At 53.1% G+C, this 27,108-nt stretch overlaps 6 protein-coding genes and 1 non-coding gene across 7 annotated transcripts; 4 read left to right on the forward strand and 3 right to left on the reverse strand.

The window, feature by feature from the left end:
- Positions 1-3,543: 3,543 nt before the first annotated feature.
- Positions 3,544-8,887, forward strand: LRP88_13620 (DNA topoisomerase 2 domain-containing protein; the record flags this gene model as incomplete). The annotated part of the gene is made up of 4 exons (XM_083249980.1): positions 3,544-3,606; positions 3,821-7,150; positions 7,199-7,468; positions 7,520-8,887. 4 exons carry the CDS (start codon positions 3,544-3,546, stop codon positions 8,885-8,887), a joined length of 5,031 nt encoding a protein of 1,676 aa, XP_083094314.1.
- Positions 8,888-9,456: 569 nt separating this feature from the next.
- LRP88_13621 (TAP42-like protein) lies at positions 9,457-10,509 on the forward strand (the record flags this gene model as incomplete). Its single annotated transcript, XM_083249981.1, has 1 exon — positions 9,457-10,509. The coding sequence occupies one exon, from the start codon at positions 9,457-9,459 to the stop codon at positions 10,507-10,509; it is 1,053 nt and encodes a 350-aa protein (XP_083094315.1).
- A 233-nt stretch (positions 10,510-10,742) lies between these two features.
- On the reverse strand, positions 10,743-11,112 carry LRP88_13622 (uncharacterized protein; the record flags this gene model as incomplete). The annotated part of the gene is made up of 2 exons (XM_083249982.1): positions 10,743-11,012; positions 11,080-11,112. The coding sequence occupies 2 exons, from the start codon at positions 11,110-11,112 to the stop codon at positions 10,743-10,745; spliced, it is 303 nt and encodes a 100-aa protein (XP_083094316.1).
- Positions 11,113-11,394: 282 nt separating this feature from the next.
- On the forward strand, positions 11,395-11,528 carry LRP88_13623. Its single transcript has one exon. It is a non-coding gene; the product is annotated as a tRNA-Leu (tRNA).
- Positions 11,529-12,546: 1,018 nt separating this feature from the next.
- On the reverse strand, positions 12,547-15,201 carry LRP88_13624 (uncharacterized protein; the record flags this gene model as incomplete). The annotated part of the gene is made up of 1 exon (XM_083249983.1): positions 12,547-15,201. The coding sequence occupies one exon, from the start codon at positions 15,199-15,201 to the stop codon at positions 12,547-12,549; it is 2,655 nt and encodes an 884-aa protein (XP_083094317.1).
- A 1,325-nt stretch (positions 15,202-16,526) lies between these two features.
- LRP88_13625 (uncharacterized protein) lies at positions 16,527-16,783 on the forward strand (the record flags this gene model as incomplete). The annotated part of the gene is made up of 2 exons (XM_083249984.1): positions 16,527-16,576; positions 16,624-16,783. The coding sequence occupies 2 exons, from the start codon at positions 16,527-16,529 to the stop codon at positions 16,781-16,783; spliced, it is 210 nt and encodes a 69-aa protein (XP_083094318.1).
- Positions 16,784-17,265: 482 nt separating this feature from the next.
- Positions 17,266-20,872, reverse strand: LRP88_13626 (ion transporter; the record flags this gene model as incomplete). Its single annotated transcript, XM_083249985.1, has 3 exons — positions 17,266-19,078; positions 19,129-20,488; positions 20,554-20,872. 3 exons carry the CDS (start codon positions 20,870-20,872, stop codon positions 17,266-17,268), a joined length of 3,492 nt encoding a protein of 1,163 aa, XP_083094319.1.
- Between the last annotated feature and the right edge of the window lie 6,236 nt (positions 20,873-27,108).

Here is a 27,108-nt window from a genome sequence, read left to right on the forward strand (position 1 = left end):
TCAGGGGAGAGGGCTCCGTTTACCAACTTCCACCGCCTTGTCTACTAGGCAAAGCCACCAAGTGATAGATGACGAGGCTGCCAAAGGGGGCAAGGCAACGCCGAGTGACTGAAAGAGAGAGGGCTCAAGTTGGAGCTTTGGTGACAAAAGCAATGACGAGGGCTCAAGAGGGTTGGTTTGATGGCCAGAGACGCGGCCTGTCCCACTGTTGAGGTTTCTCCCAGTCGCTCCCGAGAGCTGCGCGTGAATCCCCAGAGTCCCGCTTTATCAAACAGCTCCCCCCATATGCTTCCAGGCCGTCTTCTCCGCATAAACATCAGAGACCAGAGAAACTGCGGCAGGGGGTGCAGAACTGGGGGTGGTTGGCTCAGCCCTCACGCCCTGCTATTCGTTACACTCCCGCAATGTATCTCTGGAGCCGAACCTCGCAGAGGGTCGTCCGGCCGTCCTGAACACCGTGCCGTCTCAGTGAGCCATCTCGACAGCTCTCCTCCCTCCCAAGACGGACGTGGTGCCCACAGAGTCGGCGGGAACAGCAAATAAAGCCCAGAAGCGCAAATATGGGTGACCCCAGACCGCAAACTAGCTGTTTCGCCCTGTTTGAGCCCGCCCCACGAGGTTTTGGCAAAACTGAAGCGCCGACGGCTGCCTGCATACCACATCGTCCAGGACCCTCTACCCCAGTCCGTTTTCTGAAGCCTGTGCAACAAAGAATGACGGTCCTGCTGCCACTGAGAAGCCCGCCTGAATCTCAACACTCCCCCCGACCTTGCTCGAGTCGCCCCACGTGTCCGTATGACAACTGACAGCTAGGAAGGGCACTTCTTTGCTGAGACAGGCTGGTGATTGACGTTGCCGAAGATCCTATCAGATCCTTCTCCCACCGCAGCCAGTCGCAGCATGACTTGGCTCCGGTTTGTTATGACCGGACCGCGCTACCCAACAGGTTGCCGCCCCCTGTGCAAAAGGGCTGTGCATAGCCGTTGCATCCTACACCGGTAGTCTTTTGTCTGGTGAGGTTCGATGAGTCTTCCAGAAGTCGGTTTGCTGGCTTCTCCCTAAGGAGCTCCCTGTGAGAGACTGAAAGGAGGCCTGTCATGTTGCCGGCCTTTGATACCCACACGAGCTGTTAGGAGTACAGGCACAAGAAAAAATGTCCGAGGGAACACAAGTCCATGCCCGATACGCCCGCCCCTCAGCTCCTGGGGATTGCCAGGCCCGCGCGGCCAAGTCAGTAGGTCTATGGTGCCCAAGGTCGCCATGTTGCATGCTTCTTGGGCAATCATCTCGCCAAGCCGCCCTCTGTTGCGAGCTGCTGCAGTAGGCTGCATCATCAGCCATGAAGGCGTCAGATATGGCCTGCCCAGCAAGGAGCTTTCGGTCACCCCAATTGCCTCGATCAGTTCGCAATGGCATCTAGCTCGACCGACACCGTTCGAGTCAGTGGCCCCTGGCAGAAATGTCAATACTGGCTCTGGCGAAATGGATCATATCTGATGTGACCAACTGACGGCTCGGGCAGCGACACAACTCCGGGTTCGGCTCTCTTGCTCTTCATCCAAGCTTCTTGCTCGATTGGTGATGGTGCGATTCAACCGCAGCCACCAGCCACGCCCAGAGGCACCAGGAAAGGGAAGAAGCAGCGGCAGCGGCAGACAAGGATGTGTCCCGATAGAACACCGTCGTGGTGTGCAGCTTTGGGCTAATTTGGCACTGTCTGTGTGGGTTAGTCACAGCCAGTTTGTTGCCGCAGATGAGCTCCCCGCCAGATGATAGAGACCCGTCATGTTTGATCATCTAGTGAGCTCATCGGGCCGAGCTGTACACGGATTCGGCAACAACTGCTTCCACACCTCGGGACCTATATGTGAGCAGAAGCTTCTGAGTCTCAAGGCATAGTTTCAGATGATTGTACACGATATCGATGTGGGACAGCGGGAGGCCAAGGCGAGGAACTGTCACTGCTTTCACGCGAGGTGCGACTGGAGGCGCCCACCGGCTCCCTGCATCGAATTCGGAGCATTCTGCCATTTTCCCTTCGTAGTAGGTGCTGTGGTGCTGTGAGAGTACATCGCATGTGCCGCCGTGTCCGTACGTGCTGCGTTGGACAGCTCCTTTCAGGACAAAGTGGTGGGGAGGTAGAAGGCCTGGTTTCAAAAGTGGCGATTTGCCAGACCATGGCCAAATCTACTTGCAGGTAATATGCAAAATCCGAGTCTTTTGGTATCAAGTGTGTCACGAGAGGTTTGCAGAACAGGCACATCGCTGTCGAGACTTTGGACGCTTCGAGGAACGACGAGTTGGACGACTAGGTGCGTAAAGTGATCGACGACCTAGACCCGCACTTTAGTACCACACAGAGGGAAATGAAGCTTAACGGGTACATGATGTAGAGGACGCGCCCTGCACAACGGCTGACCAAGTCAGACTGGCCTCAGGGCAACGGCCGGACCTTGTTCAGTCCCATGGGGGTGATACGGCCAGCCTCAGCCAAGCTAATCTCGAAGACGGTGGAACCAGGAGAATTAGCAAGGAATGGCGTCTCGATCCAGGCAACACACGCCTCGTTGGGGAGGGCGACAGTCCACTGAGGGAGGGTTGTACATCCAGACTCGGCCCGCTCATCCAAGACGAGACCGGTGCATGTCTGACTTCGAGCTTGACAGGCTCGTTTCAAGGAATAAGCGACCGCGGGAAGACTGGCCCACAGAGAGCCAACTTCCGATATTATCAAGCTGTCGCCGTCTCTATGGGGAAGGCTCCTGTTCTGGAAAGCTTGTGGAACGTGTGGCACTAGCCGAGTGTGAGAGTGATTAGGGGCAACGGCGGTTTGTTGACATTTCCACTGAAAGAAGAAATTGACGTTGCAAAGTAATCAAACTGAAAGAAACATTGAATCTTGAAATGATCGGGCCAGGATCTGACTTGTTGTAGGTAATCTGGGGAGCAATTTCGGTCTCTGGCAGTGATTCGTGAGAGAATTGCAGAGTGCAACGTCCGAGTAGCGTTTCTAGACTCGAAAAGCCGGCATTTAGAGGATCGTTGCAGAGGATATGATGAAGACGTAGCATTCACCAAGTAAGACGCAGCAATTCATTTATTCCATGAGGTTTTCGACGGGAAAGATGCCTGCTCAAGGTACGTTGCATCCAAAGGCAGCTTCAGGTGATAAGTCACGGGACCAGGCGTTTGCAACAGAGCAAACGCCTAAGGCATCAAAACACGGCCCCACATCAACGGCCGCGTCCCCTACATTCACGTTTGTTTACACTCGTCGGACCCTTGTTGCCAAAACAACATACTCGGTCTAGTGTGCTGTTAATCCCAGGCCCTGTCAGTCTGGCCCATCAAGTTTTCTCTCCTTCGTTGTCGCGACTTTGCGCGCGAGCGGTCCCTTTTATTCGATTGAGTCGCCATTTGCTTCTGAGTCCATTATCTTTGTCTTGTCGGCCAACACGCTCACTTTTGTCGCATTCGTTGTCAAAACCTTGTTTATTGGCCCCTCCTACCAGGTTCTTTTCTGCTCCCAAGAGCGCAAACAAGATGGATTCGGAGGCTTCCGACTTCAGCTTCGACGACGAGTCTGATGGCTACGTCCCCGAGGTGGTAAGTGAATTTGAGGCGCCTATCTTAACTGTCAATCAATGCTACCGTGAATACTGCTTCTGCCTGCGTCAGCTGCATCAAGTTCTGCCTGACTCCGCGCATTCAAAGCCTTACACTCCCCTCACCGATGCCTTCGCCCGCACCAAACCACAACAACACCACCCTTTCGCATCGCAACACAACAAAGGCCGAGTAACTGACATCGCAATTCCAGAAATCAAAAGCCAAACCCGCCGTGAAGAAGCCTGCCGCGCGGCCTGCCGTCAAAAAGATGGTTCAGACAACCCTAAAAACCAAGGCGGTGCCCAAGAAGCGCACCACGCCCGAGAGCGACGATGACCAGATGAGCGATGCATCGGGCTTCTCGGACAGCCCTCCCAAGTCCAAGAAGCAGAAGAAGGACACCTCATCCAGCAAGTCTTCAGGTACTCCGTTGACGGAGCCCGATAACGACACGATGGATATCGACACCCCTGAGAAGCCCAAGACGACTAAGCCGAAGACGGCTACCGAAACATACCAGAAGCTGAGCCAGCTGGAACACATCATCAAGCGACCCGATACCTACATTGGATCTGTCGAGATGACCCAGCAATCAATGTGGGTGTTCAACAAAGAGACTTCACTCATGGAGTACCGCCCCGTCTCCTTCGTCCCTGGTCTTTACAAGATCTTTGACGAAATTCTCGTCAACGCAGCCGACAACAAGCAGCGTGACAAGTCCATGACCTACATGAAGATCAACATTGATCGCGCTACTGGAGTGATCAGCGTGGAGAACAACGGAAAGGGTATTCCCATTGTGATTCACGAGAAGGAAAAAATCTACATCCCTGAGCTTGTATTCGGCCACCTTTTGGCTGGTTCCAATTTTGACGATGACGAGAAGAAGACTGTTGGTGGCCGTAACGGTTACGGTGCCAAGCTATGTAACGTCTTCAGTACCGAATTCCAGCTTGAATGCCAGGACAACGAACATGGCAAAAGGTACAAGCAGGTCTGGACCGACAACATGCAGAAGATGCAGAAGGCCAAGATCACCAGCAGCAAAACTGCCGACTTTGTTCGAATCACCTTCAAGCCAGACTACAAGCGATTTGGCATGGAGGATGGCATTGATGATGATCTTGAGAGGCTTTTGTACAGGAGAGTCTACGACATGGCAGGCACCGTCCGGGGCATCAAGGTGCATCTGAACGGTGAGGTTCTCAAGTTGAAGGACTTCAAAAGCTACTGCGATCTCTATGCCAAGTCCATCGCAAAGGAGAGGATGGACGAAGAGGGCGGCACACCAACCTGCAACGTGGAGATGGACAAGGACAAGTCACACCCCCGATGGGAAGTTGGCTTCGCTGTCTCGGATGGCACATTTCAGCAAGTTTCCTTCGTCAACTCGATCGCAACAACGTCCGGAGGTAGCCACGTGGACTACATCGCGAATCAAGTCACGGCTTATCTGCTCAAAGCCCTCAACAAGAAGAAGAAGGGACACACCTTGAAGCAGAGTCACCTCAAAAACCACATCTTCATCTTTGTCAACTGTCTGATCGACAACCCCGCGTTCAATTCGCAAACCAAGGAGCACATGACGACCAAGACCAGCCAATTTGGCAGCAAGTGCCAACTTGGTGAAGATTTTCTCAAGAAGGTTGCCAAATCCGAAGCTATCCAGAACATCATGGACTTTGCGGAGAGAAAGGCAGACAAGATGTTGGCCAAGAGCGACGGCAACAAGCGATCACGAGTGAGCAACGCCAAGCTGGTTGAGGCCAACTTGGCGGGCACCCGACGAGGCCACGAGTGCACCCTGATCTTGACAGAAGGTGACTCTGCCAAGGGCTTGGCCGTTTCCGGACGTGCTATCCTTGACCCTGACCGCATCGGTGTATTCCCACTCCGTGGAAAGCTGCTCAACGTTCGTGATGCTAGTGTCGATCAGATTACCAAGAATCAGGAAATCCAGAACATCAAGCAGTTCCTGGGTCTGAAGCACAAGCAAGTGTACACAGACACCAAGAGTCTTCGATACGGTCACCTGATGATCATGGCTGATCAGGATCATGATGGCAGTCACATCAAGGGTCTTCTCATCAACTTCCTTCAAGTTCAATTTCCATCTCTTCTGAAGGTTCCCGACTTCTTCCGAGAGTTCATCACTCCCATCGTCAAGGTCTGGCAGGGCCCCAACCCAAAGAAGCCCCTTCGCCTCAAGTCTTTCTTCACACAGCCCGAGTACGAGGAGTGGAAAGAAGACCACAAAGATGAAATGGGCCGGTGGCACTCCAAGTACTTCAAGGGTTTGGGAACAAGCTCCAATGAGGACGCCCAAGTCTACTTCACCAACCTAGATGATCACTTGAAAGAGTTTGAGGTGATGAAACCCGAAGAAGCAGATCTCCTGGACCTGGCTTTTTCCAAGAAGAAGGCGGATGCTCGAAAGGAGTGGTTGGGCAACTTTGTACCCGGCACCTACTTGGATCATTCGACAAAATCCATCAGTTACTCGGACTTCATCAACAGGGAGCTCATCCTTTTCAGCATGGCTGATAACATGCGATCGATCCCTTCGGTCCTGGATGGCTTCAAGCCTGGTCAGCGCAAGGTGATCTACGCTTGCTTCAAGAGAAACCTGGTCAAGGATAAGAAGGTCGTGGAACTGGCTGGTTATGTGTCTGAACAGACAGCATACCACCACGGTGAGGCGTCTCTCCAACAGACCATCATTGGTCTGGCCCAGAACTTTGTGGGATCGAACAACATCAACTGCCTGGAGCCAAGTGGAAACTTCGGTTCTCGACTCGCCGGTGGTTCAGATGCTGCTAGTCCCCGTTATACCTTTACTCGACTCTCTCCGTTTGCTCGCAAGATCTTCTCGGCCATGGATGAGCCCAACCTGCAGCATCAACACGAAGATGGCAAGAAGATCGAGCCAGTGACGTATGCACCCATCATTCCTATGGTCTTGGTGAACGGCGCCGACGGTATCGGAACAGGCTGGAGCACGTCCATTCCCAACTACCACCCAGAAGACATCGTCAGGAACCTGAAGCGACGAATGGGTCGCCTCGACGAAAAGGATGGAGAGGAGCAGCCATTCGAGTCCATGATGCCCTGGTTCCGCGGATGGAAGGGCCAGCCTGAGGCTGCTGGACCCGATCGCTACAAGTTCAACGGTGTCGCCCAGCAAAACGAGCGAAACCCGAATGAAATTACCATCACCGAGCTGCCCATCCGAGTGTGGACAGACGACTTCAAGGCCCGACTGGAGAAGATCATCAGCGGCAATGATGGCCCGGCGTGGATCAAGGACTACAAAGAGTTCAACGACCACAGCGTTGTCCACTTCGAGGTGATGATGGACGAGAAGCACACCGAGAAGGTCCTGGAAGAAGGAATTCTTGAGCGGTTCAAGTTGCTCAAGCAGGTGGCCACCTCCAACTTGGTTGCATTCGACTCTAGGGGTCAGATCCGCAAGTACGAGAAGGTAGAGGACATCTTGGAGGAGTTCTACCACTATCGATTCGACATGTACACCGAGCGAAAGGTTAGTAATGCTGGACCTGTGCTGGATGACGCGTGCTAATTTGTGCAGAAATACTGGTTGGGTGTTTACCACGCCGATTACCGGAAGCTGAAGAACCAGGCTCGGTTCATCAAGGAGATCATCGAGGGTGAGCTCATTGTTGGCAAAAAGAAGAAGACTGTGCTCGTCCAGGAGCTTCGAGACCGCAAATACGAAGCCTTCCCTCGCGGCGGCGACAAGAAGAAGACAGCCGACGAGGAGGAGGACGATGCAGACGACAACCAAGATGTGGAGGCAGACACAGACGGTGGTGCCCGGGATTACGACTACCTACTTTCAGTAAGTCATGAGCAAGGACTGAGTCAATAGTTGAAGGCTAACCAACTCCAGATGCCCATTTGGTCTCTCACGGCTGAGCGCCTCGAGAAGCTCAATGATGCTATTGAGAAGAAGAAGGCCGAGCACGACGACCTTCTTGCCCTGAGCGAGAAGGATCTCTGGTGCAGGGACCTTGACGAGTTCTCAGCCGAGTGGGACAATCAGCTCGCGCTCGATGCTGAACTCAAGACTAACATTCGCCGCATGGGTCGTCGCGTCTCCAAGAAGATCGGGGCTGGCCCCGCCGGTCGTGGGCGAAAGGCCAAGGATGATGATGACTACGATCCCGGCAAGAAGAGCCGTGGAAGACCAAAGGCGGCGGCGGCCAAGGCAGCACCAGTCAAGGTTGAGACGAAGAGTGCTCAACGGTTTGCCGAGATGTTCAGTGCGAAGCCAAAGGTCAAGAAGGAAGCAAGCGTCGACCCTATGGAGGTTTCGGACAACTTCTCTGATGACGACTATGCGGCTCTCAGCCGGAGCAAGCCAGCAGCCAAAGCTGGCCCATCATCACCCGAGGCGCCGGACACCGGACGCGTCAGACGAGTCGCCGCATCTAGGGCCAGGGCGATCATTGACGACGATTCTGAGAGTGACGACGATCAGATGCTTGGCGATGTTGGTGCTCTGGTCAAGGGCATCGGCAAGTCAGCTGGGGACTCGGATAGAGGCAGGTTTAGTTTGCATGCCATGAGCCGACCAGACTCCAGCCAGGGCAATGGCAGCATCACGGGGCTCTCCAAGCCAAAGGTCAAGTCAGCCAAGGCGTTTGACTTTGACGATGACAGCCCGGATGATACAAACTACGAGATGCTTGCTAAATCTTCACCACACAAGACGGCAACGGCAACGGCAGCCAAGGAGGATCACATCGACAGCTTCCTGTCAGATGACGAACCTGTTGCTGGGCCATCCAAGACAGCGGCAGCATCTCGACCAAGGCCCGCCAGCCCTGAGGAGTCTGTGTTGCCCGCAGGCCTGTCTTTGGTGAAGAAGGGACGTGGCCGGCCTGCTGGTTCAAAGAACAAGGCCAAGGACGACGCGAAGCCCAAGGCTACCGCCAAGACTACTACCAAGGCTGGTGCTAAGACTGCCACCAAGACGGCTGCCAGGGCTGTATCCAAGACAGCTACGAAGCAGACGACCTTGTCTCCAGCGGCTAAGGCGTACGCTGCCAAGAAGGCAGTCAAGAAGTCGGTCCTGGATGACGACTCTGACGAGGAGATGGCGGAGCCGGACTCGCCTCCTGTCAAGGCGTCGAGAGCACGCCCCGGCCGAGCTGCAGCTTCGAGACGACCTGTTATAATTGACGATGATTCATCAGTCTTGCAACCGGATGAAGAGAGCGATGATCCTTTCGAGGTGGATGACGACGAAGACTAGACTCGTCTACTGGACATGAGTTGGTGGAAGGGAAGCACATGAAGAGTACTTGTTCTTTTCGAGAACCGTTGTTTCTGGTTCATTGTTTGCTTGTGTTATTCTTCAATTATGAAGCCTTGAGTGGCCACAGAACACCAAGGCATGGGTCATGACGGGTGTGGAGTGAAGGATGGATGCATCCAATCTGAGGATTGTGGTTTGGCGGCGTCGAGGACTATGATCGTTTGCTTTTTTCTTTGGGCTTGATATCCGAATATGAGCACATACCTACACTTGCTACTGATAAATAACTTGGTATTTCGTAGCCTGCATGACTTTTAGTTTGGGCCTGCATCCCTACAGTGGCTACGAAGCTATCCAGGACCCCGTAGACAGCTGATGGTACCTGTCAATGCTAAACACCAAGCCAAGACCCTTATCGATAAGAGCTAGCTTCCCCTCCAACGCGGGGCTTTTCCTGCAGGGTCCAAAGGTGGAATTTGTCAACCTCCATCATTCCTCATCTTGCACTCTCTCTTTACTCGCCACTCTCCTTCTCACATTGTCTCTCACTTCACAATCCTCCGAAAATGGCTTCATCAGACGAGCCACAGTCTCTCCGGTCTCTCTACGAAGCTGCCGAAGAAAAGCGCCATGCCTTGGACAACGCCTTTGAGGCGACCTCGCCCGCCTACCGCGCCGATCTTGAAGCAGCCCTCTCCCTCTACACCAAGGCTCGCGACCGGATGGCCACCGTCTCTCTCTTCTCTGCCAACGAAGGAGTAGAAGATATCTCGACCACCGATCTGCCATACCTACTACTCGACGCTCACGTCGCCGAGCTCGTACAAAAGACGCCCAACCTGAGCCCCGATCAGCGACAAGATGTCCTGGCCGAGTCACGATCTGCGTACGAACGCTTCCTTGCTGCCTTAGACGGCTACGGCCTTGTAGGAAATCCTTATGACAAGCTATTGGAGCGATACCGCGACGACCCAGACAGCTTCGCCGTGGTGGCGAGCAACGACCCCGCGGCCCGGCGAGACGGAAAGATTGCAAACTACCGCGCCGAGAAGCAGCTGAAGGAGAAGCTCGAGACATTGCGGCGCAACCCGCGATACCTGGAACACGGCGACGAGGAGGTTGTCCGTGAGCTGTACCTCACACAACTCACCTCAGCAGTGCACGCAGCGTTCCAGGCCCTCGACTCACTGAACCGCGAGGTGGCAATTCTCGCCCAGGCGCCCCGCCCCCTGGCCCCCTCGGCCGTCGACACGCCGTCCGCTGACGATCACACGTCCCGACTTGACCAACCCTTGCGGAGGTTACAGTCCGTGACGGGCGGCCCACTGCTCTCAGCTCAGGGCAAGCCGCTACAGCCCTTTACCCTAGTGGGCTCCCGGGATGAGCGAGCAAGAGGCGTGTTCCGGCCGGGCCATAACCTACCGACCATGTCCATTGACGAATACCTCGAGGAAGAGAGGCGGCAGGGCAATATCTTGCAGGGCGGCGTCGAGAAGAAGACGGTAGTAGATGAAGATGACATGGAGGCCGTGGACCGTGAGACGTACAAGCAGCGCGAGTGGGACGAGTTTGTCGACCACAATCCCAAGGGAGCTGGAAATACCCTCAACAGGGGCTGATCAAGGTCGAGGTCCCAGCTTGATTAAAAGGTGTTTAAAAAGAATTTATGGACACAATATGGAGAATGATACGGCGTTTCTTGGGGTGGGCTGTGTGACAAGGTGGAGGATTTGGGAGGATTTGTATAGAGCTGGCAACGATAATAGGCATATATCATTTAGCAACGAGATCACGAACAATACAATCAAGCATGGCTAAGAAACTCTTTCATTATCGTCATTATAAGACAAAACTAGTAGCAAGCTGGGGGCGGGTGACTTTGAAGCAGCCGAGCCTTTCTCTTCTCCTTCTTCTTCTTCTTCTTCTTCTTCTTCTTCTTCTTCTTCTTCTTCTTCTTCTTCTTCTTCTTCTTCTTCTTCTTCTTCTTCTTCTTCTTCTTCTTCTGCTGCTGCTGCTGCTGCTGCTGCTGCTGCTGCTGCTGCTGCTGCTGGGGGAGGGGGGCCTGCTGCATCTGTTGCTGCCGCGTTACCCGGTGGGCAGTCTTGGGCCTTTTGCCCTTGTGCTGCACTATATAACATCTCATTAGCTATGATTCATATTAGACTGAAGGAAAGGATGGGAATGCATACAAAGCAGGCCTGTCCCCTCCCCCGGACGTCCATCTTGACCCCTTCGGCGACCGCCTCCACTCCCGAAATACAAGTGGCTGTATTCGTCTATCAGATCTGCTGTTAGCACATGATCTCAAACTCCAAGCCCGCTTATGGATCATATAGCATGCGTGCTCGTGATAGTTCAGGGAGAGGAAGAGGAAAGGGCTCGAGGGGACCTTGTCGACACCAATTGCACGTGACCTACCTGTCAACTCAAACATGGAAGGGACGAACCTGCTGTGCCTTACATATCTCAATAGACCCGTTCCCTCAAAAGACAGATAGCCCAAAGCCCCCGTGGTGTAGTGGCAGCACGCTCTGAACTTGCTACGAGGGCGCAAAGCGTTCCCATTACACTACATGGAAATGGCTTTAGCTTTGGTGGCAATCCGGAAGGGACCCAAGTCCAAATCTTGGCGGAGGCGTTATCTTTTGTTTTTTTTTTATGGCTTCAACTGCTGAACTTGTGGTATATCCTACCTAGCATTTAGGGTCTCTCTTGAGCAGGGTAGGAAGAGAGTTTTGCAACCAAGAACATAAGCTTAATAAATCCTCAACATAATAGAATGAAGCATTCTATCTAGATTTCTTTATCGTATTGGTATTCTTTGTTCATTAATTCATCTCTTCTTAGGTCTGCTACTCTCCTCAAGGCATCTGACGTTGAAAGTGGATATGAGGCTCAGAGAGCCCTCGACGTTGCCATGTGGGGCAGTGGGATGGTATTCAGCCCTACGAGTCAAACACTTGTCGGCCTTTACTGATCAGACCAAATGGATGTTGGAGAAAATCATGGCAGACGGGCAGTATTCAGGTGTCGCCGATCAAGGGTAGTTACCGAGGAAAAATCCACGCAAGTTCGGATGAGTCTTGTGGTGGTGTCCCAATCTCGGTGGGGCCACAGCCGCATGAGGTTGCTGGCAAGATATAAAGAGAGGAGTGAATGATTACGTTCATTGATTTTAGAAATGTTACCGGAAACTGTGACGAGGCCAGTGACACCAACGGGTAGTAGATTATGTTGGCATTCTGAGCTGTGAGGTGATCGCCTGGTGCCACACAAGCCCGAACAGAGCTGCCATTCACTGGCGATGTGACTCAGCGTTTTCTTCCATCACATTTTCCGTTGCAAGTTTTGCTACTTCCTTAGTTGAGCATTGCTTGAGAAGCCGTCAAGTTGGATCTTGTATCCACCAACGCCTAGAAAGAACCGGTTTTGTCGTCAATCGTACTTCGCCTCTCCGCTCATGCAACAACAGCAACATCAGCAGATATGGGAAACATAGGAAATACCAATATACTCAATGTAATAATATTTTTTACTACTTGAGCTGAGAGCCGTGTATCTAATTCCACATAAGTGCGTCAAATGCCATGTCCCGTCATTTTGTAAAGTAGTCAACCTGCCAGTGTTCGCATCCAAGTGTATCTTGCTCCCACATTTCAAATCATTACTGTATCCCCACTGTCGTCACTGTCACTGCCCCATAAATACATGTCGTCGTCGTCTTCATCGTCGCTTGACTGCCGACCTTCAGTCATGGATCGTGTCTCCGAGTCGGCCCCCTCGACTGTCAAGTCCACGGCCTGTCCAATGCTCTGGTGGTCGGCAGGGATCTCGAATCGAGCATCTTGGTAATCGTCTGATCTTCCTTCGGTGAATGACTCTGAGGCAATAGACTGATCTTCGGAGATGACCCTATCCGGATGGTACACGGTCGAGACGCTGTCGTGAACATCGATGGAAGCCCCAGTGGTGCTCCCCCACATACGTAGCGCGTTCATGTCCTCCGTGATAAACTCAGTCACGCTTGATGGCGCCGATGGAATAGTTCTGCCTGTGTGGTATCCTGGGCCAGGTCCGTTGGCTCCCCAAGAGGTAGGCGGGAGCAGATCTTGGAATACTCCTCCACTGCCGTCGTCACAGCCTCCCGCCCATAGAGGCAAGTACTTTATCTCATTGTTGGTGAGTGTCAGGAGGAGGTGACGAGTCAGGTTCAGCGGCGGTTCAATTTCGTGGCGTAACCAGGACAGCGTCGTCGGTCGAAGGGCATCCTTGACCCCCCGCTCAATGCAGTCCAACCACACCGTGGGATCTTCACCCAACCACTTGCGGATATACCATTCCAACCCAGCAGTTTGCACTTGTGCTGGCGCACAGATAAGGACGTCCCTTAAAGATTGAAATGCTTTGCTCGTGAGCGTACGGTAAGTCGTCTGCAAATAGCCAGGCAGTTGACACTTGCAGTCACGATACCTTCGGTCATCCAAGAGAGTACCAAGCTCGTTGTAGGTGATGGAGCAGAGAAGTAGCTGAATTGGGTTGAAGGTGGACATGATGACGCTCGTTTTCTCAAACTGCCTGGGCTCCACGGACAAGAGCCGGTCGTGGTCGATACTGTTCAGCGCCGGGTGATTGTAGCCCAGAGACTTGCTGGTGGCAGTTTCATACGCGCTCTGAACTTCGTAGATGAGAGCCTGCTTGAGAACTTGGACTGAATACAGAGCCTTTTCATTGATCAGGCCTTTTCCATTCGCAAGGCATTGCTCGATCTCGCGCATCTTGTTCCACTCCTCAATGTCCCAGAAGTCGAAAAGATCCGTGTTTCGGAGCTGGGCGTCAACGTTCGATACACGCTCCACAAGCGCCATCGCTCCATGCTGAACCAGGTTCTGCAAGTCGTCGGGCAAATCACCCAGCCGTCTTCCAAAAATGGTAAATTGAGTGGTGGTTTCCTTGGAGGTAGAGGCCAACTTCAGAGCGGCCTCGTTCACAAGGATCCTGAAGGCCGATTGCCCGACCTCTGGCAACTCCAGGGCAAAGGCTATCTGAAGGGCTTCCTCGGGTAAGTGCTCAATCAGTGCCGTATTGGGCCCATGCATGATCCATTGGGCAACGCGATCCCGGAGAACATGAGCACAATCAAAGATGGTGCCGAGCTTCACAAGAGTCCATACCCTTATAGCGGAGTCAAGGATGACCCCTTTCCCTTCTAGTAGAAGGAGTAGTCGCAGTATCCCATTCCGATGCCGAATAGGACAATAGTCTGGGACTTTTCGATAAGACGGCGTTTTGTAGACTTCATCTTCTCCTCTTGCTTTCATGGCGAGCGCGGCGTCTGGACCGAGGGGAAGCTTGGGTAACTCTTTCTTCACCTTGGGACTAGCCGTGGCATCTTGCTGTACTTCGGTTGATGAACCCTCTCCCTTTGGTGCATCTTCTTTAGTCTCTTCCTCCTTTTGTCTCTTGCATCCGCAAATATCATCGTGACCACAAACGAGCCATGGATCGACATCATTCGTCAAGGAAGTGCTCCACCACTTGATGATGCCAGGCGTCAATGATAGCTCAGTCATCTGAAAGACCAGCTCATCGCCTTCTGAAGGTGGAGTCAGGTCCAGCACATATTTGACGCCGTCGGCGAGCTTGTTGACGAGCTTGAGTCGCCTGAGGACTCGGAATTGATGGGTAGGCGCAAGCATCTCGGCAAATTTGCCTACCAGATTGGCCGAGTTGACGCGGAACTGGAGGGGCTTGAATGTAATGCCATTGCAGTCTGTGTAGCTGAGAGCTGCCTTCTGGTGAATAGGGTAGTCGATAAAGACAAGAGTATCGCCCTTGTTGAGCTCAAAAGCGATCGAGTGAAGGCGGTAGAGCTCAAAGCTCTGTGTCTCTTCAATCTGACTCTTTCTCATGAGCGGGGGGAGCATCTTGTCCACCGTGGTGGGCCTGTTGAAGTGAATGCTGTTCCATTTGGAGAGGGGGGCAGGCTTGGGTGACCACAGGTCGTCAATGGTGAGTAGTGCGTTGATATCATCGTTTTGAGAATTGGCGGTAGTGGCGGTGGTGGCTGCAGCTGTGGTTGTGGTTGTGGTCGAGGTTGTGGTTATGGGAGCAAGTGGCACAGGCACCTCATCAGCCTCATCTTCAAGAAGCTGGGCCATTTCAGCCTCTATTAAGGCCTCCCAGTCATTCGGGAAATCCATGGCAGTCAAGCAGACGTGGTCGTGTTGACCTCCCACTTGATCGATGTCGATGCGAGGAGTGTCGAGCGCGGTAGAGATGATGGAACAGAGACAATCTGGAGGAGAGGACATGGAACGGCGATGAGGGTGAATACAAGAAGGCGGCGAAATTCACATTCAAATGCAGGCTGCAGCGATTTCAATCAGGGCGGATACCAAGGCGAGACAAGGCAGACGGACAACCAGGAATGGAGAGGGCTGTGTAACAAGGTGGCCGAGGCAGTGCCACTGTTGGTGCTGGTGAAGCGACAGATGTAAACGTGAGGCTTTGATGCTAAATATCAATAATGATGTCGAGGAATTGAAAAGGTGTGAGTTGGAAGAGATGGGCTGACTCGATAAGAATTGGTGATCAGCCCTATGAGTAACACCCCAGAACATCCCATGGATGTTGATGCCTGAACTCGAGCTTGAAAGTGGGATGGTTGCCTTGAGGCTGTCATGTCAGCCTGCATAACTTCGGCAAGTGCTGCGCGCAAGGCAACATCAGCCGCCCTCGTGTAAACGGGACCAACAAGAGGTGGAATTAGGAATGGCAATGGCATTTCCGGGTACCAGACCCGTTAGTGATGCGCAGTTGACTTGAGCTTTCTACAGCAGCTGCGCCCCTGGCCATCACCGTTGGGGCGGTAGGCATGGACTCGGCAACGTAACTGTCACGATCTGCTGACAACAAAGTTAATCCAGCACGGGTTCTGATACAGTACAGTTCCATGTAGGTGCCTTTGTAGAGGTGGCAGCCCAGGTCGTACAACCTCAAGCGAAGACCATTAGAGACTTACCAAATACTGTACCAGCACCTTCACTTTCCACAAAAGGATCGACATGAGTATTCTTGAAAGCTCATCTCCTATCAATCAGTTCATTCAATCTCCACCATCACCATCACCCTCTGCATGTGCCGAGTTTCATACTCCTCCCTTCCCCCGCAAAAAGGCCCCCGTCATCAATGCCCCACCTCCTCCACCACCAACCTTCACCTCCAGATTCATGATAGACAGCTCTCATGACTATCGACACCACATCCATTGGCAGTACCAATCCAAAATGATCCTCACAAAAACCCTTCTGGGCCACAATGTCTCGGTGTCACAAGACAACGCCTCCCTTTACTTCTGTCCCCCAACAAAACACAACTACCCCTCCATGCCCATCGCCACCCACACCCCAGACCTTCCCACCTGAGCTCCCTTAGCTTCTTTAGCTCCCCCCGGGAACGCCATGGCCAAGACGGGTTCGGGTAGAGGGCATCTTCCCCGATAGGCAAGGGGTTTCGTAATGAGCTTCCCGACGACTTGTCCCGAGCTCAAGCTATGCCGGGCTATAAACCCCTACCCATCCCTACTCCCACCCGAGAGCTTCTTCTCTCATAAACGTGACCGGGCTCTACCTTGATCATGGAAACCACAAAAGCAGCCATCACTTCCATCTCCACCCGACCCTTCTTGTAAGTTACCAACCCTCCTCTCTATATAGTCTAACACGCGGATCTAGGCGTGGTAAAGCCGTCATTGTCCTCGCCGCCGCCGCTGCTGCCACCGCCGTTGCCTTCAGGTACCAAGCTGCCGCTCTCAACCAGAACGATATCGAGCAACGAACCCGCAAAGCACCCCATGGCTATGTCTCGGTCGACCGCAGTGGTGGTGGCATCTAGCACTTGACACTACCTTCCCTCTTGGGTCGACAACAGGCTCTACCCCAACCACGACAAAGTACAGCCATTCACTTGAGCTGGAAACGCCAAGAACACAAACATGAAGACGGTGGCGGTGAACCCGGCACATTCGAGACTTGATATTTGACGGCAGTCATCTTGCCGTAAGAACTACAAACCATTCAGAGGGTACAATTTCAGCATTAGAAACTGGTTCTTGTCACAAGACTGCTATTTCACAATAAATGGAAGAGGTTTTGGTGGGAATTCAAAGAAGACGACCTGATTGGTATCGACATCGCCAACATGGAAACGTCCATATCAATGATGCATCTGAACAGCGTTCGGTATATACACAATTAACCCCTACAATTATTCCGCCCCGTCCTATATATTGATCCTTGTATCGTCCCAAACCTGGCATCCTCTCAGCCATGAAACATGATCCCGCAACGCCATAAATGCTCCCCATGAGGTTCCTTTTACAGTGAGCCGCCCTTCTGAAAGAGACTGTCGTCCGTCTCCGCTTCGTCGTCTGACTCGTATGCCACCTCCTTACCCTTGGCCTTGTGATCCCACAGGCCTGTCTCCTTCATACTTCTCCGACTGGCAGGTCGCTTAGACGCTGCCACCTTTCGGTTCCCGCTCTCAAGCTTGTACTTCCGTAGTCGGTCCCGTCCGGCAACCTCAATCAACGGGGCCATTCTGGCCTCGTCACCCGAAGAGTTACGCCGAGTCGTAGGGGCCGTGGATGAGTTCTTCAGGTCCCGCATCTCCTTGATGATATCCGCAAAGCTTTCCTCCAGTGTCTTCATTCGAGCCAACACCAGTCTTCCCATCCTATCGCGATCTCCTGCATCACCTCCGGCCGCCCGCAGCCGGTTGTCCTTCATCATCGCCATTGCCATCTGCGTCTGGAAGCTTCCGGGCATGGCTCCAATGGGATCGCCTGCACCTAGGTGGTCCGACATGGCGCTCAAATCTAACGATGAGAGCCTCCTGATATCCTTGGGACGGTTTCGCGGCTCGATACTGAGCAGGGCGGACCGACTAACACCCCCCGCTTCCGTCATACCCCGTGGCGGCATTGTTGGCCGAGGCTTTGTATTCGCCACGTACAAGGAGCGACGGGGTGAGCTGCGTCGTGGCGTCTTTTCTCCAGCGGTTGTGCGTCCACTTGTCCTTGGGCGAGACTGTGCTCCGTGGGGAGGTGACACTGGCGAAGCGCCCTGGATCTGCTTGATATCTTGTGGGTTGAACAGTATCGTGTTGGTCGACAGCGTCCGGTTATGACCAGCTCTTCTTGCTCGGGGGGTTGGAGCACCCTTGCCCGATGAGCTTACAGACGAGGCGAGTTTTCCAAAGTTGCCAGGCATTGGTGTGAAGTATCCATCCTCTGGTTCCTCATCAATTCGATGGCTGCTGGCTACTTGACTCCGTCCAGCATTCGTGCCATGATCGTCTTCGTCCTCGTCATTTGTGACCAGCTCATCATCGCCATCCGCATCCGCATCCGTCTGGTCCTTGTATTCGGACATCTCAGCGGTCAACCGGGTCCTCGAGAAATGGGAGGGTCGGAGGGGTTGGCCTGCATTGGACATTCGATCAGCAGGATCACTCGCCGTTGATCTAACATCAGAGACACGTCTCAGATTAGTTGCGCGATCAAAGCCCACACTCATCCTCCTTTGCCAGGGAGGCATAGCACTGTCCATTGCTGGCCAGTTGCCGGGCGAAGTACCAGTGTCGTCATGCTGATCCATCCAATTACGGATGGCCGTCTGTGTCTTGCGCCTTTCGTTGCGCCTCTGTGTCCTGAGCGTGACGGGATCGGGTACTCGCAAGAACACCTCCTCAAGAGCTCGATCTTTCTGGAAACCAGCAACCGACTCCTCACGAACCCTTACACTGGGGCTGAAAATGGCTGCCCTGCTGGCTGGGTCCATGAAAGAAATTGCTCGACCTCGGTCACGGGTTGGGTGTTCCACCAGATCAGTCGGCTCGTACATGGATGGTGCCAGCCAGTATCTCTCGTACAGATAGATGCAGAAGAGCACTGGGAAGTGTGTGGCCTTGATCACGGTCCGATTCAACCAGACAAACAGCCTCAACGGCATGAAATACCGAAGGGGCATAAGCAGCCAGGCAAAGATGTTGCTGGGGGCAATGTACGAGAACAATGCGTCGTTCTTAACCATGGAGATGGTGTTGATGGCAAAGAGGAACTGATGTTCTTCATTGGCATTGGACGACACTGCCATGAACGAGTTTGTCAAGACGGTAATCAGGATAGTCCTGGATGGGTAGTTAGCAAGAGAAATGCGCATGATTGATAGCGGACTTACACAACCAGGAAATGGGTGATGCTCAGGAATAGGACCAAAAGGCCCCTCCCCAGCCAGTTGTACGCATCCCACACCTCCCAGGCCGCCGGTGTGAATCCCATAAGAATCTGAAAGATCTTATAGGCGACGTCACTGGCGCCAAACGAGTTCTTAGATAATGTGAAGAAGAAGAAGAAGCCGCTGCAGAGGATCAGGATCAGAATGAAAACAGCAGCGAGATCGACGGCCATCAACCGGAAGGCGATGAGGAGTTGCGAAAAGTACTGGTAGTGATCCAAGATGCTGAAGATGCGCGGGAGAAGGAGGATCGCGTTGGCTGCAAGAACATCATAGGCCATGTCGTTCCAATGGTGGGGATCTACCAGGAAAACACCGTATGCTCGCATACAGTAGTAGACGATAAGCAGCAGAAGGATGCCCAGGTCAAAGATGTTCCAGAAACTCATGATGTAGAGGGCGAATCCCTGCTCGTTGAAGCCGACGAGCTCATCCAGCATAAATCCTGCGCTCCAAAACCAAAAAACCAATTCTAGGCCGGTGATCTGGACTGAACGTTCCGTGAGAACAGCAAGGAAGAGGCATATCAAGACTGCGAGAGATATCGTAGAGAGAAACGATCTATAGCGAGGAACTCGGAGTCGAGAAAGCTTGAAAAGAGACGCCTGTCGAGGGTCGTAGAGTATGGCCGTACGTCGCCCTGGTGGAACATAGTGCGAATCCATAGACTGATGCCCCAGCAGGGGCGTCCTGTCATCCGCCTTGCCAATGTGCCCATTTCCATTGCGACCTGCGTCCGGTGGTGGTTCACGATGTAGGCTGTCGGCGGACGAGTGAAAGGTAATGGCGCCGCTCCAGATAGCCTCCAGCTGTTGGACGACAAGAGGGTGGGCGAGAAAGTGCTTGGCCGAGGCTCGGATCGCAACCTCGAGGGTTGATGTTCGGGACGCAATCAGGGGTAGCTTGGGCGAGGGTGGTGTCCTACGAGGTGAGTTTGGTACCCCAGCTCCAGGCAAGCCTTGCAGGGGGTAAAAGTCGTAGGCAAGGGCATCGATGAGCTCCCGAGTGTTGTACTCTTTGAGTAGCTTCAAAGCTAGCAACTCGCAAACCTTGGCGCGAGTACTACTGATTCCTGCATTGCCTGGATATCGTTCGCCCTCCTTGTTAAACTGGAGGCAGTTTGCCATGAGGGCATACAAAGTGGCGCGGGTGAAGTGCTGAGTTCGGATTTGCTGCTGCATAGGTTTCACAAGAAACTGAGAAACCTGAGGAGATCGAAGTTGATCCCAGGAAAGGGTCGTCTCGGTACGGGCACTAACAACCACTCGAATAGCATGAGTTATGCTGTATACAGGAAGTGAATCTGTACAACAACAGTCAGAATACTAGTCAAAATCACCATTCTTGCTAGAAGTTGAGGGTACGCACCCAGGTGGCTGGCAGAAAACAAAGGTAGAACAGGCAGGCCACCCCGTCTTCTACCATCTTCGTCCTGTCCATCGTCTTGGTCGTCTTCTTCGTCACCATCATCGTCAACATGTCGATCGTTACTGTGGAACCGGGTCATGCCCTCGTCGTGGGAATCGTCGGCGTCGTCATCATCGGCTTCTGTGAAATCGGCTGTGGCATGTCGTTCGAGAGTGTAGCGCCTACGAGCAGGACCGGGCGAGGGAGAAGGACTCGAGTTGCGGCGACGGTCGACTCGACGGGGGCCAGCCCTAGGACGACGCAGCAGCGAGGAGAACATTGGGTCCAATGTTGATGATTGCGAGTTGGGGAGGAGTCGCAGTCGCAGTCGCCCGTATGGTGCAAGCTTGGCGCCTTGCTCGATATCGTCTCAACGCGCCATGGAGGGGGATGGCGTTGACGGGGGTTGATGAAAGGAACGGAAGCGAGAGAACGGGATCTCCGCGACGGGTGTGGGGAATTAGTTGGGGAATAAGACAATAGAGACGGAACTTGAAGAAAAGGGAAAGGAAAGGAAAAAGGAAAAAATAAAAGAACCCAGGCACAGGAGGTCGTCGGCGTCGAGGCTCGAGGCTGGAGGAAGGCGAGCGACGGAGCGGGATGGGAAGGTCAGACGGGGTCCATCCAACACAGCACAGCACAACCTCCATCCCGTCCACCATCCAACTCAGAACTTCCTGTCCAGGCCAGGCCCGGGGCGCTGTCGCGCACAAGATGGACACTAGCGAGAGCACCCAGTATCACGACGGGGCCCCTGGACGAGCTAATGGTTTAGCGGCTCTAGGGCCAGGAGTGGTGGGCAGGGTTCTATCTGGCTGATGACGGGGCGCCACCGAACGAACGGTCGACTTCCATTGCCTTGAAAATCAAGGAAGTTCAATAACTTGGACTTTTTCTCTCTCTAATTTTTTTCTTGATGCAAGTGAGCTAATGGAAGTCAAAGCCGATGGTGATGCTATTAGACCGCTTGCAGCGCCAACCACTGCACCACCGGAAGTTTTCATCTTCACCAAGCAGCAAACCACCCATGATGGATGGATCGCCTCGCAGTGCAGGGCAAACGCAAGTCAGACCGGCCGAGCAGACGGAAACCAGGTGGAGCATCAAATTAGCCATGTCCCTGCTAAGACATTTCGTCCATTTGCGGGACTGCTGGAGTCGAGGCGCCTCAAGTAACGACGTCGGGCTTTGTTTCGACCAACCATGACTCGCTGTTGGCAGTCATGGGAGAGGTCGAGTGTGGATATCGTCACTTGGTGCACCGAGTTTGTCTCTTGCAGAGCTTGTATAGAATTGATGCAGAGATGAACCGTTACTCGGCACTGATGTTCGGGCTGTCCATGGATCGGGAGGTGGTTGAAAACTGGCCACTATTCTCACCTCACCTCACATCACACAGCATGATCAGAAAAGATTCTGGCAATCATGCTGCTCGCACCCTACTCGTCCAACGTCGCAAGAAGCAACAACCACCTGGAAATGGTCGATCCACTCACAATCAATCCAGCACCACTCGCGCCTAGACAAAACAGACCAGATGCGACGCCTTGCTCTCTCTCGCTGCCAGCTGGAGCCCTGGTCGCAGCATCCATGTCCCACCCTTCGTCTGTAAAACCAAGGCAGATCCCATGATCTGGAGGGCATCGAAATCACCGATCCAACAACACCATCTTCCTCTTTCAGGCATGCATCAACACAATTCCTGATTCTCGTCCCCTTGGTGAACACCCCCCTTTCGTGACAAATTGTCCGTGTGCGACGAGCACACCAAGCACGAGCCAACGGCAATTCGAAAGAGCAATCAGCAAATCCACCAGATGATGGCCCGTCATATTGGGTACAAATCCTCATCTCGATGAATTGCCGATCTACACTAACACCTCCAGACTATTACGAGCACAGACAATCTCATTCGCCAGAGATGGCCTCGCTCCGCTATCGCTACCTTATCTCGCCCATCCTTTTTCCCAAAGTGCCGCGTATCTCGTCAGAATAACCCCCCCGGTTCGTAGTCGAATCACCGTCACGACACATACTGTAGCCTCCCAATGCATCTTGCCCTGCAGAAGCCAACCCCGGCTTTTGCTCGACTTCCCCCGGATCGCTGTTTGGTGAAGGGACCATCCCCAAGCTGGCATGTGGCAGCCCACCCCGTTGCAGGCGATGGTCACTGCAGGCAGTATGCGTCCTGCGGCGCTCCAAGCAGAGGTGTCATGCGTCCATCCGGCATCTCGCTCAGGGCAACTCAGTCCCGTAGTGGAGAGATCCCCCCTCGGCCGAGCCCTTCACCGCATCGTGAGACCGATGGATGGTTGCGGAGGAGGCCGTTGATGCAAGCACTGGAATTCCCCATCGCCTCAGCTGATCATGTCATCTCATCTTCCAATCTTGAGTCTTGTGTGCTTTTGTCCGGCTTTCATATCCAACCAAAGACAGTGTAGATCGCCCCGCATGTAATTTTGAAGCTGTCGGGTTGGAAGCCACACCGCCACAGTGCATTAGTTCATGGTTCAGCTCATGAACATTTGAGGTTGATACGAGGCTATGGACAGAACATGTAGGACATGTTGGTAACAAACATTTCTTCCGGCTGTAGTTTCAAAATGGTACAAACTTCAGCGTCCCTACATTGTATCGTGCACTTTATTTAACGATGCGCAACTAACATTTGGCAACTAATACAACACCAAGGGTGGGTGATATCGGGCTACACAGGGTAGGTAGGTGGGTAGTGGAGGTACATCATCCATCACCAGGTCTCCTTCAACGCCAGATAATATGTTCATAAGCGTCTCGGTGACGGGAATCCGCTCCCTTCTCGTTCTTCTTATCATCTATCTCTCTTCTTTCGGTCATTTCGCAGCAGGCACTCCGATTTCGGCAATGCTGAGAAAAGTGGTGTGGCATCCATCACGGGAGCGCCGTAGCCGACACAATGCAAACAATTCCTGGAGTGAGACCCTGATAAGTCTTAGCATAAGGATTAAGAACTAGCCGGAAGGCAGTCAAAAACTCTAATTTTCCTAGGGAATTTTATTAACTCATGATAGCTGCTGTAATGCATCTAAAGAGTTACTGATGAGTATTTGCCAATGAGAGCCCTGGCAGCATGCCGAATAAATTCGTTGGTGGGCCAAATATCTCGAAACACACAACACACAACCCAATTGGAGACCAACGACTATCTCAAGATGCTACAGCTGGCGGTTTCTCGACCGTAATTGCTCCTGGCTATACAACTCCAACCATAATTTGGTAGGTTATGTCACTTGGGAGTTGAGCTAATCCCTGGTACCGCTACTCCATGTAGCCAACTGGATGTCGAGTTACCGTCTCCGTTGACACTGAAATAGCGCCAGGTCCGAACTTGAAGATGTCGCGTAGGGGATTTAGATGTTCAAGGCCATGATCAGCATACTGACAGAAACAGCACAGCTTCCTCTATTATGTTTGTCTGGTGTGTTCTGGGTGTCTCGGATCGTGTTCAGCCCTAGCATCAAGGAACACAATGCAAACGCCCGAGTATCAAAAACTGGCCTGCACATCTCGGAATATCCGAGCATGAAAACGGTGGAGAAATGCTGAACAAAGAAAATGAATATGCATGATCTTGCAAATCCGGGGTTGAGACCCTGAGCGGACTTTGAGACACTACGAGGTTGGAGAGACTAAAGCTCCATGCCAATGAGCGTCGCCCATGAGACTTCACATGGTCGTTTTAGGAAATTTTTGATGTTAGTTTGTACTTGCGGAAAAGATCAACCCCACGCTTTCATCTGGATATGTGCTGTGTTCATGATTGTTCCTGTCTCCCTTTGAAATGCTTTGTTTCTTATATCAATCGAGATTTCTACCTCTTGCTATGCTCATACTGGTCACTGCTCTTCATCCACTCCCACACCACATCAAGCTATTATCCCACAGCAGTAACAGGCTACCTATGGTCATGGACAACACTAGCATTTACGGAGGAAGAACCTTTGGCACGTTCGCCTTTGGATACGCATTTGCCTCTGCGATCGCCCTCCAGATCTTCTCCCAAGGATTCCCACATGGCGAGATCCTTCGTTCACTCAACTGGCGCACTTGGGCGCGCACTACCAAGTCGAAGAACGGTGGCAAGTCACCGCTGAAGATTGCCACCCGCAGTGAAGTCGTCAACATAGACTACGACGACTTCTTGGATGATGAACCTCTCGAACGTATGGTTCAGCACTTATTTTCGCATTCCATTTGTCAACCGATTCAAAAGTATCTCGTCGGCTACCTACGCGATCAGGCCGCAGTAAAACCTATTCGGCATTGCCACTCACTTGACTTGTTAAGGGATTTCCCCTCGATGCTCCTCAGCAGCCTTCCTCTATTGGTTCCCCTTTGGATTTTCACTAGCTACTACTGGACTTCGCTCTTCGGGGTGATGATTTGGGAGCGCTTTGGCTCCGATGTTGTGCATGGATTACTTTCCCGGTCATTGGAATGCTTCCGATGGGGATGGAGATTCTTGAGGGATTCACATCGGGCCATATTTCGCATCAACGGCGTTGCGGCAATGACGAAGGGGGCTCGGCGGGTGCTCCCATGGGCGGGCTACGACGACGGGCCTCTCGGTAGCGTTCTTTATGATGGCGCGAGCCCTTGAGCTTAGTTATGGGTATATTTATGACGAATGAAGAATGAAATGATGTCAGAAAGTGTTTAGACGATGTGTATTCTGCCGTGATGTGATGTTTCTCACGCTTCCCCTTGACCACTAGGATCCTCAGTGATAGGCACAATATCCTTGAGAAGATCATAAAACCGAGTGTATTGAGACTGCAATGTCCAGTATCGTGGGGTAGAGTATGACTAAATCTCGCTAGACAGTTCATATTGGCTCACAAGAGAGTAAGGAGCGCTTGTCGTGGCAACATGTTCAAAAGCTTGTGGCTGGGTTGCGGATGGGATTTGGCGGGAGTCGTCAGCAATGGCGACTCAGTTGCGACTATCTCGACCCATTCCAACGAAAGCAGAGGCGTCAATTAGCGAGTCGAGTCAGCAAAACTTAAAGAGCCCACGTGTATTCCACGATCCGCGGATGCTTTTTTGACTTTGAAGACAAAGACAAAGACAAAGACAAGGACGCAGGGTAGGTTGCACCGGATGACAATGGCACGAATGGGTCCCGGAAACGTGCATAGAGAAAGCCACACCCGACGCCACAAGACTCTGCCTGCAGGAGACGCATCATTACCCCTTGACCCAAGCGGCTCTGGCGAGAAAGGGTATTGGACAATGGAGGGGAGACGACATCTCGAACATTTGTCATGGACGAGACTTGGGCCAAACTCAAGCATGAAACTATTCAAGTGCTTCATTTTGCGAGCCAATGTCGCGGCCGGCAGTCCCATAGGGTCGATTACCTTGACAACGATCCACCAGCGAGCGAGATCCATTGTCAATGGGTTGACGGGTAAGGTGAGCACATCGCGTGTTGTGCAGACAGCTGGAGGCTTGATGTTTTCCAGCGCCACACAAGCACAGAGCCAGTTGCTCCCGTCAACGCTCCGAATTGGGACGATTCTGGGCTCCAGTGCTCAGCTACGGACGCACTGGATCTGTCCGGATCAGAGACATGGTGTTGCAAACGCATGGCCGCCGCCTGGACTCGATGGAGATTAGAATAACAATGCAATGCGGACGGGGCCCCGATCCAACCAGCCCCGGCCTAGGCCCCGGACGCCGTGACCTCGAGACCGCAGCCCATGGAGAACTCGTCCATTGAGTGGCCCTGCGAGGCTGGCCCTGGAGCGGATCGCCAAAGGCTGTTGGCCGCTGGAACGGCGGCAGAAATTAGCGGGTCGCTTAGGGGAGCTGTCACTGGTTGGTGGGTGGAGGTGCCCTGTCAGTGCACCCCGGCCGCCTTCAGTCGCAGTCCCAGGGCGTTCAGGGTCATGTCGACCACCTGCAGCCGCTCAGGGACGCCTTAGTCCTGCAGCCGCCCAGGGTTCAGGGTGTCCGTCCGTGTCGGCTTCCCCTTGAACTTCTTGGAAGAAACTCGGAGTCGGGAGTCAGACAACAAGAGGATACCAACCCACAACCATTCTCTAGCCGTATCGACGCCTCGGCGACTCTCTCACCTTCTCTCTGCGTACCACGCTTCGCTTTGCCACTCTCGTCGGCGCCCATCGACCATCCTTCATCCGCTGTCCTTAAGGTTTCCCTTGGATTCCAATCGCGAAATCGCCCCAGGAGGAGCTTCAAGCTCGTCCCCCGTTTCAGCCTCTGGGACCACCCCTCGATGACCCAACCATACTTTAGGAGCCTTGTTCAGCAGGCTGGTCCTCTCTTGATCCTCAAACTCTGGGCCTGATCTTCGGCTTCGGTTCTACTCCCGTCGATACCCAGCACGCGACAGACGGCCTGGTATTCCCAAGCATCGTTGTCCCAGCGAATCCCCGCCGCCGGCACTGGATTGTGTCTTGACGCTGCCCGTTCCAGTCCAGAGACTCAAGCTCTCCACTGTCCTGAGAGACCGGT

The sequence above is a fragment of the Fusarium phalaenopsidis genome (genome assembly GCF_050370095.1).
Source record: "Fusarium phalaenopsidis strain FUZ10S chromosome Unknown contig_32332, whole genome shotgun sequence".
In the NCBI taxonomy this organism is placed as follows: Eukaryota; Fungi; Ascomycota; class Sordariomycetes; order Hypocreales; family Nectriaceae; genus Fusarium; species Fusarium phalaenopsidis.